Raw genomic sequence first — 13352 nt, forward strand, 5'->3', positions numbered from 1 at the left:
GCCTCCTTTGTGTAAGAGCGATGTTGACATTGCCTGCCCACCCACTTGGTATGAAATAAATCAGGAGAGAATTCCCGCAGGCAAATTCTGGGAGGTCAGAGGGTCTGGCTGCAGGCAGAAGCATGGGGTACTGGGGAAGCAGGATTTGGGGTAATGTCTACAGGATGAGCTCAGCTGCCATCTCTCTCCCCCTTAAGACTGGCCAAGATAAATGCCTCGTTGACAGAGCCATGGAGGGAGACCTGAGTGTGACAGTGCTGTGGTGTCTGGCTTCACAGCTGGACTCTGTAGAACCTGTCCTGGAAGGGTGACAGCAGGCGCTTTGCTTAGCATGACCATCTGGGAGGATTAGGGTCTTCTGAGTGGCCATGACCTTGAAGTGAATCACCCATCACATCATTGAGTCAGATGGGCCAGGGCCTGTGTCCACTGGGTTTCCAGCACAGTGGCCAGGCCTGAGTCCTCCCCTCTCTCTACAGAGGGACGACATGGAGGCTGTGCCAGGGTACCTGTCCCTGCACCAGACGGCTGATGTCATGACCTTGAAGTGGACACCCAACCAGCTAATGAATGGGTCAATGGGGGACCTGGACTATGAGAAGAGGTAGGACACTGTGTCCCCGGGTCCCTCTTCTCTCTTTGGCACAGGGTAGCTCCCTCCTGCAGAAGGGAGGCCAGTGCTCAGTCCCTGCCTACCACTGTGCCTGCAGCTGTGGCCTCATGGGGAAATGGGGACATGGAAGGGTCTGGAGACCCACTGGACACCCCAGCCATACTGCTACCCAGAGAGAGAGCTTTACAAAGTCCCGTGAGCCTTCAGTGGCAAGACCTTTCCCATCTCTGCCCACCCTTCCCCAGCACTCAGTAAGATGGGAATGGGATGACTTGTGGGTGTCGGTTCCCGTGGCCTCATCTTCTGTGGAAATGACCCATAGGTCCTGGTCCCTGTGGCTACTTCTCCTGTGGAAGTGACCTGTGGGTCTCCGTCCTGTGGCGTTGCGTCCTATGGGATGACCCATGTGGTGGTCCCGTGGCCTTCTTTCCTGTGATGTCTGCAACATGTCAGACCCAGCAAAGTCTTCAGAATGTCACTCTGTTACTCACTTTCCATCACTGTGGCTAAATGCCTGAGATAAAGGATTTACAAGGAGAAAAGGTTTACTGGGCCCATGGTTTCAGAGGTTCCACCCATGGTTGTCTGACTGTTGCCTCTGGGCCTGTGGCTCACTTCCTCCCACTAGGCCCCGCCTCTTAAAGGCCCCCCCACCTCTGCATAGTGGCACAGGCTGGTGACCACACCTCTAACACATGTGCCAGACCCAAACCCTAATGCCTGTGTTCTAGCCCAGTGAGGATGGACTCAGCCAGGGTCAGGGGACCCCAAGGTGCCACAGGAGGCCCAAGTATTTCAGCTGAAGGAGTCATGGGTGTCACTGGGGAGGAAAAGCTGTGCTTTGGCTAGTCTAAACCCACTTCTGGTCTTTTCTTTTTTTCCACACTTTCTAGCCTTCTTAAAAACCTTTTTGTGATAAAGAACTTTTAACATAAAATAGAGGACACAGGTACCCATCACCCAACTCGTGTGACCACCAGCCAAGCCCTGAGCCCTGCACACCACTCTGAAGCAACATGTACACCTCGTGTACATCCATCTGTGAATATCTGTAAATGTCTGTGAAAGCTGAGGGCTCTTCAAGAAGCATAACCTCACATACGTGTTCTGTTTAAAAGGTAGCCTGTGATCGATCTGGGCCTTAGCATGATTACTGGGTTTTCTGAACTGGCCACTTCCGGCTCAGGTCTCTCCCCATCCTCGGTGACGATTGCAGTCCATCCCAAGCTGACGTAATTCGGCTCTGGCCTCTCAGGGAGGACCGAGGTATCGGCCAAGGAGAGCCCGGGCCTGGAACCTCCCCTGTTCACCCTGAATCGTGGCATCGGCTCCTCCCTGACCATCCAGCTGAGTGTGGTTCCCACAGCCCTGGGACCCCCTCCTCATAGCATCCACAGAAGGTCAGTCACATGGCCAGTCTGTCCTCATCTATCTGCGGTCTCAGATCATCAGATCCTTGAAGTCGAAATCAAGGACCCTGCCTTGCTGCTCACCTCTTACCCCAACACCCCACAGACTGAGCACACAGTCGGTGCTCAGGTGATCTTTGTGAAATGAAGCAGGGAAGCCATGGGCTCCTTTATCAGATGACGACGGAGCTCCTGCCACAAGCCAGGCACTGTGTGAGGACAAGAAGACCTCTACGTTCTCAGAGCAGGTGTCACACTAGTGAGGACCTCGGACAGCCAGGCTGCAGGGCCAGGTCCCTCGGGATGGCCTGGGGCACGTCCCTCCACCTCTCAGGCCTCAGTTTCCCCCTTCTGTCAGATGAGGGAGTTGGGTGCGATGGTCTCCCCAGAATTCAAGCATTCCGTGTGGGCCTCCAGGGGCTTCTCAGACACGATGTCCTCTACAGACATCACAGCTTTAAACGTGACCCTGATCACTGTGTGGGCGCGAGTGCAGGATTGTGCGGGCAGAAATGCTGGATGCCAGTGTTGTGGGGAGGAACTCACGCCATCATTGCCTGTCTCTCCAGCTCACGGCAGGGGCTCCACGTGTCTGCATTATCTTTTCCTCAGTTTGTGAACAGGCACGTGGTAGGTCCTGAAATAATGAGTTCCAGCTGAATCTGAACCTGCACGGTCACTGCCCTGTGGGATTCTCACCCAGAACCTGGGCTCAGTGGAAAACAACAGCCAGGGGTCAGAAATGTGGGGGTTGCCGTGTGGGGAAGGGGCTTCAGCATCCTCTTTGTGACCAAGAGGTGTTGGAGACAAAGAGGCAGCCCTTGAGAAGGCACAGAAGCTCTTCTGTCTGTCCCCAGCCGTCACTCCCTCCCACATAACTGCGATCCTGGCTTTTCAGTAGGTTTCCTGGTGTTAGAGAGGAAATACCACCAAAGAGGTGACCACCGGCTCTGGAGCCATGCCAGACTTTGTTCAAATCTCCCCGTCCTGCCGTGTGGAGCAGTGGGTCCTTTCTCCACTGCTGCGGGACAGCACTTTACAGTTTGGGCATTTCTTGTGCCACATCCGTACATATGACCCAGAAATGCCACCACCAGGGATCTACCCAGGAGAGCTGCAAAGCCCTGCACACAAATGTTCAAACATCATTTTCTCCAAAGCTCCAACCTACAGGCAGCTCAGATGTCCATCAAGTGAAGAACCGATTACAGCATGCAGTGAACTACTATTTACTAGAGAAAAAGGATGGGCTGTCCTGAGAGCATCGTGCGAGATGAAAGAGGCCAACCACAGTTCTGTTTAGGTGAACTGTCCAGAAGAGGACGACCTATGGTCAACACAGACTGTTGCCTAGGACAGGGGGGAGGTCTGGAGGACCTGCAGATAGGCGGGAGGGGGCTTTGGGGGTGATGGAGGTGTTGTGAAGGTGGTGGTGATGCTACCACATCATCAGACTGTACTCAGAAAACAGGGATTTCACAATATGTAAAGTACAGCTCCATAAAGCTGTTAAAATGTGTCAAGCTAAAAATAAAGCTGGTCCTTGCTCCTTCCCAACTGGTGACAGTCAGCCTCACATCCCTGGGCCTCAGTTTACTCTTCTGTAAAATTAGGAGCCAGAAGTCACGTAAGTGAGCGGAAGGAGATGGCTACTTCCGTGCACTTGACCACCATCCAAGGATGTCCCCTTCGGTACCCTCTGGTGTGGCTGGCCAGGGAAGGAGTTTCTGCCCCAATGCCATTTCCAAGGGCCGCGGGGGGCAGGCTGCGGGATTCGAACTCCGCCTGACCTTGAAGCCTCTTACTGTGGGTCCTCCACGAAATGGGACAAAACGGGATCAGATGGGGAGACCCTTGTCAGGGTTGGGGGGATGGCCTGGGAGGGCCAAGGGGGATGGCGTCCACTGCCTGCCATGAAGGGAGGGGAAGGGGGCAGATTGTACAACTCGGGCAGCGCGGTTCAGAGAACATCCAGCCAGACCGACTGGGAGTCCCCAGGCCGACGCTGCAGTTCGAGGGGTCCCTCCTCCCCCGGGGATGGCCGCCCTGGCTGGGAGCAGCTGCTTCCACTTCATCCTCACTAGAGGTGTCTCACGGAGACCCTGCATCACAGCTGAGGAAACTGAGGCTCAGAGTCACCTTCAAGCCTGCGACCCATGAGGTCAGCGCTGTGGATCGGCTGTTCTCACGCCTGCCCGTGGACACATGGTGGTCTGGGCTAGTCAAGACCTTTAGACACTAGTGACTAGCTGACTTAATATTGTTCCCATGAACTGAAGATTCAGGGTCAGCAAGCTTCAGGCACAGGTGGATCCAGGGACTCGAGTAATGACACCTGAACTCTCTCATCTGTTGACTCTGTCCTCAGCCGTGGTCCTGGACACCTCCAGGCTTCTAGCCTCACCACCTCTCTCTAGGACAGACAGAAGGGAGTGTCTGTCCCAGACACTGGGATATAAATCTGATCGTTGAATCTCATTGGTTCTGCTTGGGTCTCGGGGCCATCCCTGCACCAGTCGCTGTGCCCAGGACACAGGAATGTGCTGATGGCCAGGTCTGGGTCCGATGACTATTCCAGAGTCCTGGACTGGAGAGCTGCTGGGGTGGGGCTCCCCTGAACCTCGTGGGTGGGGGAGGGGTTCCCTCAGAAAGCCGAGATGCTGGGACCAGGTAACTGGTGAGGGTGGTGGTGTCTTCGGGCGGCTTCTGCCTTCCTGAGCACCTCCACAATGGCGTACATGGGCTTCCCGCAAGCCTAACCCTCTGTTCCCTTCCAGCGTCTACTGGGACTACGCCATGACCATCCGCCTGGAGGAGATCGTCTATCTGCACTGCCACCAGCAAGGTAGGGACCAGGTGGACCGGGGGGCCTGGGGGACCACAGGGGGCTGGCCTGGTGCTTCTCTAGAATCCATGCCTGCCTCCACCCATCCATCTGTTAGCATGGTGAGACGTTGTGGTGGATCCCCCATATTGCCTGTGCAACCTCAAGCACATGGGTTTACCTCTCCAAGCCTGGATGTCATCTGTAAAATGGGGGTGCCTGTCACGTCATCGTCACAACACAGTGACAGGAGTGACCTCCCGTGTTAGAGGTGAAGCAGCAGCTGGACCCTGGTCCCTGTGCTCTGCAGACTGTGAATAACTGAGTCTTCCTTTCAGAACAGACAGCACAGGGCCGTCCCGCCTCAGAAAGCAAAGGTGTGTAGCACAGCCGCTCACGCCTTCTTAATGAGACATGCGTGGGTTCCACTCCAGGCTGTACCACCTATCAGCTGTGTGACCTTGAGAAAGAGGCTTAACCTCTCTGATCCTTGCTTTCATCGTATGTAAAATAGGCAATTACAAATAGGTCTCACAGAGGGTGTTGTGGCTGTTAGGAAAAGACAGTGCTTTTAATGTGCATGCTGGTATACAGTAAGCACTCACTGTGCCAGCTGTATACACTAAGTGCTCACCCTTCCAGCTGGTACACACTAGGTGCTCACCACGGTCCTGACAAGTTCCTGTAGATTTGCAGAGGGTTCTTGAGGAGGGGTGGTGTCTGGGACATCCTGGTCTTGGTCACATTAGGGAAGCCAACCACTCTGTTCATGACCTTTCCTTGCTCTTTCCCACACTGGTCCCCAGAGGTGGACATGGAGGGGCGGGTAAACCACATCGACCTTTCTCCCAGGCCTTGCCTCAGAGCAGGCCCTGCAGGGGTCTGGCTGGGAACCCTGGGAACCTGTGGCTGCAGAGTGGGCTCTGTCACTAGGCCTCATAGTGACTTCCTGCTGGTCTTCTCTGGCCGGTCGTGGTGGCAGTGGACAGCGGAGGGACCGTGGTGCTGGTCAGCCAGGACGGCATCCAGAGGTCACCCTTCCACTTTCCCAAGGGGGGGCACCTGCTGCAGTTCCTCTCGTGCCTGGAGAACGGGCTGCTCCCCCACGGGCAGCTGGACCCTCCCCTCTGGTCCCAGCGTGGGAAGGTGAGTGGCCCTGGGGTCCTGGGGAGGCTAAGGTGGGGACCAGCCCTGGGGAGTGGCCCGAGACCCTCAGCTGTGCAGGTCCCGGGGACAGCTGTGCCCGGGGACCTTGCACTGGGTCTCGGTCTTTCAGGGCAAAGTATTTCCCAAACTGCGCAAGCGAAGCCCTCCGGGCTCCTCCGAGTCCACGTCTTCAGACAAGGAGGACGATGAGGCCACAGATTACGTGTTCCGGATCATCTACCCTGGCATGCAGTCAGAGCTCGGTGAGCCCCATGTCCCTGGGCCTGGGGTCGTCCCCCCATGCTCCCTCCTGTAAACCTTTGCAGCTGGAAGAAGGGGCCTGGAGTCCTGGCCAGGAGGGGATCTGCCCTCCGTGTGTCCTCAGTTTCCCCTGAATGAGAACTGCCCAGCTAATCTAGATGCCCCTGGGCAGGAGGTGACATGGAGTAGTAATGGTGTCCTGGCTCTGGCATCCTGGTGGCACTTGGACAGGTCACTTGACACCTCAGCCCTCCATTTTCTCATCTGTAAAGTGGGGCCCATCTCCCAGGACTGCTGTGAAGTGACAGAAGGTGTGGGCCAGAGGATGTGCGAATGTGCCCATCACCACAAGCTTCTCCTTAATGTCTTACTTCTGATTATTGAGGCCCAGTGACATGAAAAGGCCATCGGTGCACAGCCCTGGGATAAGGGCTTGTACTGGAGCCACCGGGAGCAGCAAAGGACAGAGCCAGGTCCGTGGATGACAGCAGCTGCCAAACAATTTCTGTAGTGACTGAAGCAGGTGCTCAGCTATGGCACCTTGCCATGAAGATCAGTTGTCACGGCCGCAGGGTGTCGGGATGGTAGGGTGTCAGATCGTGGGGGTGTCAGGATCGTGGGGTGTCACGATCGCAGGGTGTCACAATTGCGGGGTGTCAGGATCGTGGGGTGTCACGATCGCAGGGTGTCACAATTGCGGGGTGTCAGGATCACGGGGTGCCACAAATGCAGGGTGTCAGGATCGTGGGGTGTCAGGATGGTAGGGTGTCAGATCGTGGGGGTGTCAGGATCGTGGGGTGTCACGATCACAGGGTATCACAGTTGCTGGATGTCAGGATCACGGGGTGTCACAAATGCAGGGTGTCAGGATCGTGGGGTGTCATGATTGCAGGGTGTCATAATCACAGGGTGTTGGGATGGTGGGGTGTCAGATCGTGGGGTGTCATGATTGCACGGTGTCACAATTGCGGGTGTCATGATCGCGGAGTGTCGGAATGGTGGGGTGTCACGATCACGCAGTGTCATCAGCACCCAGGGAATTCACCTTTGGAAAGTGCTCCTGGTGTTAGTTCAGGACCGTGCGTGTGGCTGGCGCACACATCAGTGTTGAGTGCAGGTTCTTTCTGCTCAGCCCATTTTATTTGATCCCAGCAGAGGTCCTGAGCCTCCCTTTGCTTAAGTGACCATGTGCTGGGCAATAAGCAGCGTCCTGTGGCCGGGGAGGACAGTGGTGCTGGGCCCTGTGACATCCTGGCTCTCACCACAGCCAAATCTGATCTGGGCCTGGGGCAGCTTGGCAGTCAGCTTTCGTCTCCAGGGTTTTCACCTGGGATGCTCCTTCCTGGCGAGTTCACAGTAAAGCCTCAGTTCCTGAATGTCCCCCATGTTAGAGTCATGACCACGTCTGATCCAGCCCATTCTTGGGGCACCGAGCCCTCCCGGCCTCTCTGTGGCACCAGAACTGTCCCATAGGAGAGAAGGGAGCCAGGCAGGATGACAGATGCTTATTTGGGGGCCTGTCATCCTCTGTGCACCCATCCTGGGCCTGCTGTTCAGCTGCCAGCGCCCTGCCTCAGTGCCTCTTCACCTGAGGGGTCTCTCTGGCCACCAAGGTCACTTCTCCCTGATCATAGGCCACGCTGGGAGCCACCCTCAGCCCATGACCACGACAGACAGGGGCCAGTATATAAGCACCCCGAGGCCTCATCCCTCAGGGAGCAGATGGTGTGTGCACTGCTGTCCCCAGAGATCCCCAGGGAGTTAAACATGCTACCCAGAGTGGAAACTCGCTCAGGGTGACAATTGTCCTCAGCCCTTCCTTCCCTGTCCTGCGTCCCCCCGTCTCTGCCTTGCTTCCAAGTCACCTGCACTTGAATCCTGGTCTGCCTCCGAGGGAGACCAGCTCAGTCTGTTGCTTAGGATGGGGCTCCTGACCCCGTGCTGCACACCCCATGCTGTCCGAGGAGACTGTCCTGGGCCCTGTGGGGTGCCAGCACCCTCCAGCAGACAACAGGAAAAACATCTAGACCTGCAAGTGTCCTCCAAGGGGACCAAGCTGCCCCCCCATGGACAGCCACTGGCTTAGAGGAAAAAGACAGCACTGTGTCCCTCAGCTCTGCAGCACTGTCACACCCTGCCCCAGGTTTTGCTCAGAGTCTGCTCCTCCTGTACTCTGTGCTCTCCTCACCACAGCACAGCCTCGGGCAGAGGGGAAAACGGAGGCACAGCAAGGTCAAGCCACCAATCCAAGGTCACACAGCGAATTCTTGACACATCTGGGCTTTGCTGCAGGTGGTCCAGCTTCAGAGCACTGACCACCACTCTGACAGGTGGAAACAGGGCTGTGGTGTCACCACCTTCATACTCAAGGCCAGGTTCAGCCCATGTGGAAATGGTGACCTCCATCCTTGGCTAATGTCCTCAGGGGCCCAAATCACACAGCGTTCAAGAAACAGTCATCCGTGGTTTTCACCTGTGACAAGGATGACGTCCTCTCTGCAGTCAACAAGCCCCTGCCATCAGCCACATCAGGCCCACTGCCTGATTCTATGAATAAAGTTTTATTAGAACACGGTCACAGCCGTTCATTTGTATACTGTCTGTGGCCACAGCAGCAAAGTCAGTAATTGTGGCACAGACAAAAATATTAGCACCCGCCCTTCACAGAAAAAAAGGAAATTGCAGATGGTCATCCCAAATAATAAGAAAACAACTTCAGCGGGGGAAGGGAGAAGTGGCCACAGAGGCCCTGCCTTCAGTGTCTCATCTCCCCTGTGCCCTCTGTGCCCACCGAGCACCAGAAACATACATGCTGTAAATGCAAAACACCAGCCAGCTTTGAAGACTTTGTATGGACAAAGAAGAATCTAAAATGTTTCATCAAATAATTTTATATTGATCACGTGTTAAAATGGTGACATTTTGGACATACTGCCAAGGCTTGGGTGGAGCCAGGTCTCGCCATTCTGAGCCTGTTATTTCTGCAAAATGGAAAATAAATGCACGCTTTATAGAGTACCCACAGTTGATAAGACAAAACTAGTCCAGCACCCAGCACACAGTAGGCACTCTGTGAACACCCACTTTCTTCCTCAAATCAAACACAACATGCCTGCAAGCCGGGCAGGTAAACGTGGTTCTGGCGTCTCCCTGCCCTGCGCACCTCAGCCTCCCACCTCACCGGTTCTTTTGTTTTGTCTTAAGTCACCTCCGACCTCTTGGGCAGCACCTGCCTCATCTCTGTGGGGCCTTCCTGGACGATGGTTCCTGCTGGGCGCTCCGTGCTGGTGGTGGCCAAGGGAACTCGGTGGGCACGAGCAAGACAAGATACTGCCTTCCCCACGCCAGGCCTACGGGAGAAGCCCCCCAGTAATGTCCGGTTTCCCCTCCCCCAGGGGCTGGGTGCCAGCCATCTCTGCCATGTTGTCATTTGAAGCTTGGTCCAAGAGAGATGGAAGGAGGTGACAATGGCTGTTGTTATGCCCCCCAGGATCCCCCCTGCAGGAGACAGCTGGAGTGTTTGGGCTCAGTAGTGAGGGACACCCTGGTGAAGCCTGTAGTGTGAGGGCTAGGATCTAGGCACGCCATACCTGGGCTACACCAAGCGATCCTTCCCTGAGACGAGCTAAGAACTGGGGGTGTCTTTCTAGAGCATTTTAGGGGGCTCTCTGGCTCTCTTGGCCAGCTTGGGTGGGTCTGCATGGGAAGGAAACTATTTTGGGTGGCTGTACAAGCCACATTCTGTAGTCGGCTTCCTTCTCTGTCCAGCGGGTACTGTGACCCTGTCAGCTGCTGAGCTGTGATGACAAGGGGGACAGGTGCACATGTCCCTCTCCTCTTGGAGCTCAACGGAAGGTCCAAGGTAAAAGCTATGTCCTTGAGGGGCCACGGCAGCTGGGGAAAACATGCACCTCTCACTTCCTAGAGCCAGGCTCGAAAACCACGGCCAACCATGACCAAATCCAGCCCACTCCATTCAGTCACGCACTGAGCAGTTTTTATGTTCTCACGTGAGTAACGTTTTGTGACGTGAGAACGACAAGACGTTCACTGCAGCGTCCATCACCATGAGGTGTTGGGACGGTCTCCTGCTTCTTTCTGTTCCTTTGTGTGTGGACAGGTACATGTGAGCTGGGTGTACTGACTGAGGCCAAATGGCCCCTGAGCCTAAAATACTACCTGGCCTTTTACAGAACAAGTTCACCAAGCTCCGTCATAGACAAAACAAAACTGCCCAAGAGACAGAATTGTGATGCATGTCACACCAGCGTTTTTTTCCTGAAGCTTTGTAGATGTGGTTTTCATAAAGCTGAAAAAACAAAAAATCAGGGAAACTGAGTCTTGTGTCCTGGGATCACAACAGGTAGGAGTTAGGAAAGCAGGGTTTCTCAAGTGTGGCTGCTGTAACAAAGCCCTATAGAAAATGCAGTCTTGAGGTCTCTGCCTCACTGTGTGGGCTCAGGTGGGCACATGGCCTTCTGATGGGTCGTCATGTGACTTGGGGCCACCCGTCTGTTTGGATTCACCTGGTGAAGCAGCTTCACAGCTCAGCATGGGGACATCCCTGCCGCCCTCCTCGCTCCTCAGACTCCATGGGCCTCTTGCCCCAGGAGGTCTGTCTCTGGGGACTTGGTTGCTTCATCCTCCCCCAGAAGCACCCACAAGGTCCCCTCCACCCCTGGACCACGTAGATGACAACATGGCAAGGCAAGGCCGCCTGCTCTGGGATTGGGCCTGGGGTCTTCTTGGCTGTGGTCTCTTCTTTCTTTGGACCTCGTTAGCTCTGCCATCTGCTGGAGCTCCATATCTTGGTGATGGCTTTCACTGGATCCGGTGGGCTCAGAACCTGAGTGAGACTGTGACTGGGGTTGTGTTTCCTACTGTCACATTCGGTGTCTTTCCATACCTGTGCCAGCCTGGGGAAGGGGAGCAGCTTGCATTGGGGTGAGGTTTCTGGGACCCACATAGACTTGACCAGGGCTCTTCTTCTGCCCCTTATTCTAACACTGCAGTTCCCCAGGATCTGATGGATGTCTCCGTGGGCAACCTCCCATCGCTATGGCAACCCAGCCCCAGGAAGTCGTCCTGCTCCTCCTGCTCACAGAGTGGCTTGGCAGATGGCAGCTCCACCAATGGCTGCAACCACGAGAGGTAGGCAGGGCTTGGGCCACAGGTGGGAGGGACTGAGATGGACGAAGGACTGTGGACTAACGGTTGCGGACCAGAGGGTTGCAGAGCCTGTTTCTTGCCCTGCAGTGAGTAGAGCATGGGAGTCAGTCGGTGCAGGGCTAACTCTTGTCCTTGAAGTCCTACCCTTGGAGTTTACTTACGTACGTCAGCCATGATAAGGACGGCTATGCTGCAGTAACAAACAGTCTCGACATCTCGGTGGCTTCTGACAGCAAATGTTGATGTGAGGTGCTGTGTGTCCATCCTGGGTCAGCTGGGAGCCCCACTTCCTCTCACTAAGAGGCCTGGCTGTGGGACAGCCATGTGTCACGGTGTCAGAGGGAATGGAGGGGATTGACCCAACAGTAAATGCTCCACCTAGAAGAATTACACATCCTTTGTACTCTGAATTCCGTGTTCCCACTCTCAAGGGGCCAGGAAATGCAGCCCTACCATGTGCCTGGAAGGAAAAACCCAGACATATGACAACAACCACATCTGTCTCAGCTCCTCCACAAAATGGCACCAAACATGACTTTATAAGGAAAAGTCAGGTGACCAGCATGGCACCTGGCCCATGGATCCAGGTGCCAAAGCAGCAATCCCTCTGTGGTCTTCACACATTGGCTGTACCTGCCTGTGTGACGGATCTGTTCTCAGGCACACCGCCCCCCCCCCCCCACTGCCACCAACGATGGTGAAGGTGGCTTCCAGAAGCCACCATCATATCCCACTGGCTTAGAAACTCACAGGAAAAAAAGAAGGGTGTGTTTCCTGGGAATGCCAACAAAATCTCAGGGCTGATTCTCATTGGCCCGGGCTGGGTCACATGACCATCTCTGAGCCAATCACTATGACTGTAGCCGGGGTCAGTACTGGATGGTTATCCCTCTCCACCCCAGTCCACAGAGCAAAGAGCAATGGGTGATTCCAAAAAGAAAAACAGGTGGCGATGGTGCCATAAGTTAGAACTCATGGTGGCCCTCCCCATGGTCCTCCTGCTGGCCCTTGGGCAAAGAGGGCTGCGAGTGGAGGAGGCCACGGTTGGGGGAGGCCGTGGGTGTGTGTCTCCTCCTAGTGCCTCCTCTTTCTCTGCCTTCAGGGCTCCTCTGAAGCTGCTGTGTGACAACATGAAGTACCAGATCCTTTCCAGAGCCTTCTACGGATGTGCGTACAGGTCTTGTTGCCCGTGTGATCTCTGGGACCATTTGTTGAGTGCTTGCTGTATGCCAGCGATGTCAGGAGGGCCTAACTCAAGCTCTATTTCCTGGACAGCTGGTGGCAGGGAACTTACATCCACCTCCCTGAGCCTCGGTTTCCCCTTCTACAGACGGGAGAAATTTTGTCCCTGGGTCCTGAGAGAGGTAGTGACACTGGGGCCACCTGGGGGCAGGAATCTGGTTCAGTGTTCACCATTGCTGTGGAGGGACCCAGGGTTGAATTGATTGAGCTACAGATGCTCAATCAATGTCAGTCAGATGGCCTGACCCTGAAATTTCGATTTGCAATGCACATATTTAATTATTCCCACTTAAACAAGGAGACCAAGGCACAGAGGACAGAGTGACATCCCAGGGTCACACAACCCACAGGCAGGGGCTGGGACTTGAACCCTGGCCAGCTCGACCACAGCCTGTCTTTTTCGCTCTGTCAGATTGGTTCTTTTATTTTCCCAGCTTCACAGCTGAGCTGCCAGAGGAAAAAAACGGTGTGTTTTCAGGGATTCTAGAAGGCGGTTCTGGGGTTTGAACCCAGGGCTTTGTACTTTCTAGGCAAGAGCTCTACCACTCTAGCCACATTCCAGATCTTTTTGTTTTAGTTATTTTGGGATAGGGGCTCAGGTTTTTTGCCCAGTGGGCCTGGACTGAGATCTTCCTACTGAAGCCTCCCTTGTAGCTGGGATTACAGTCATGCACCACCATGACTGGCC

The 13352-nt window shown here is 55.1% G+C and overlaps 1 protein-coding gene across 2 annotated transcripts in view; it reads left to right on the plus strand.

Moving 5' to 3' along the window:
* Nucleotides 1–13352, plus strand: part of Sgsm1 (small G protein signaling modulator 1) — a 73376-nt gene that overhangs the window by 33761 nt on the left and 26263 nt on the right. Inside the window, exons 9-15 of one of the 2 annotated variants that reach the window (XM_074061195.1) lie at nucleotides 480–604; nucleotides 4800–4867; nucleotides 5829–5992; nucleotides 6123–6255; nucleotides 9458–9622; nucleotides 11266–11404; nucleotides 12525–12589. In XM_074061195.1, the coding sequence (XP_073917296.1) occupies nucleotides 480–604; nucleotides 4800–4867; nucleotides 5829–5992; nucleotides 6123–6255; nucleotides 9458–9622; nucleotides 11266–11404; nucleotides 12525–12589 (859 nt within the window). The remainder of the gene's footprint in view (nucleotides 1–479; nucleotides 605–4799; nucleotides 4868–5828; nucleotides 5993–6122; nucleotides 6256–9457; nucleotides 9623–11265; nucleotides 11405–12524; nucleotides 12590–13352) is intronic. The other variant, XM_074061196.1, reaches the window with a different exon arrangement.

Source organism: Castor canadensis, chromosome 18, assembly GCF_047511655.1.
Source record: "Castor canadensis chromosome 18, mCasCan1.hap1v2, whole genome shotgun sequence".
NCBI lineage: Eukaryota > Metazoa > Chordata > Mammalia > Rodentia > Castoridae > Castor > Castor canadensis.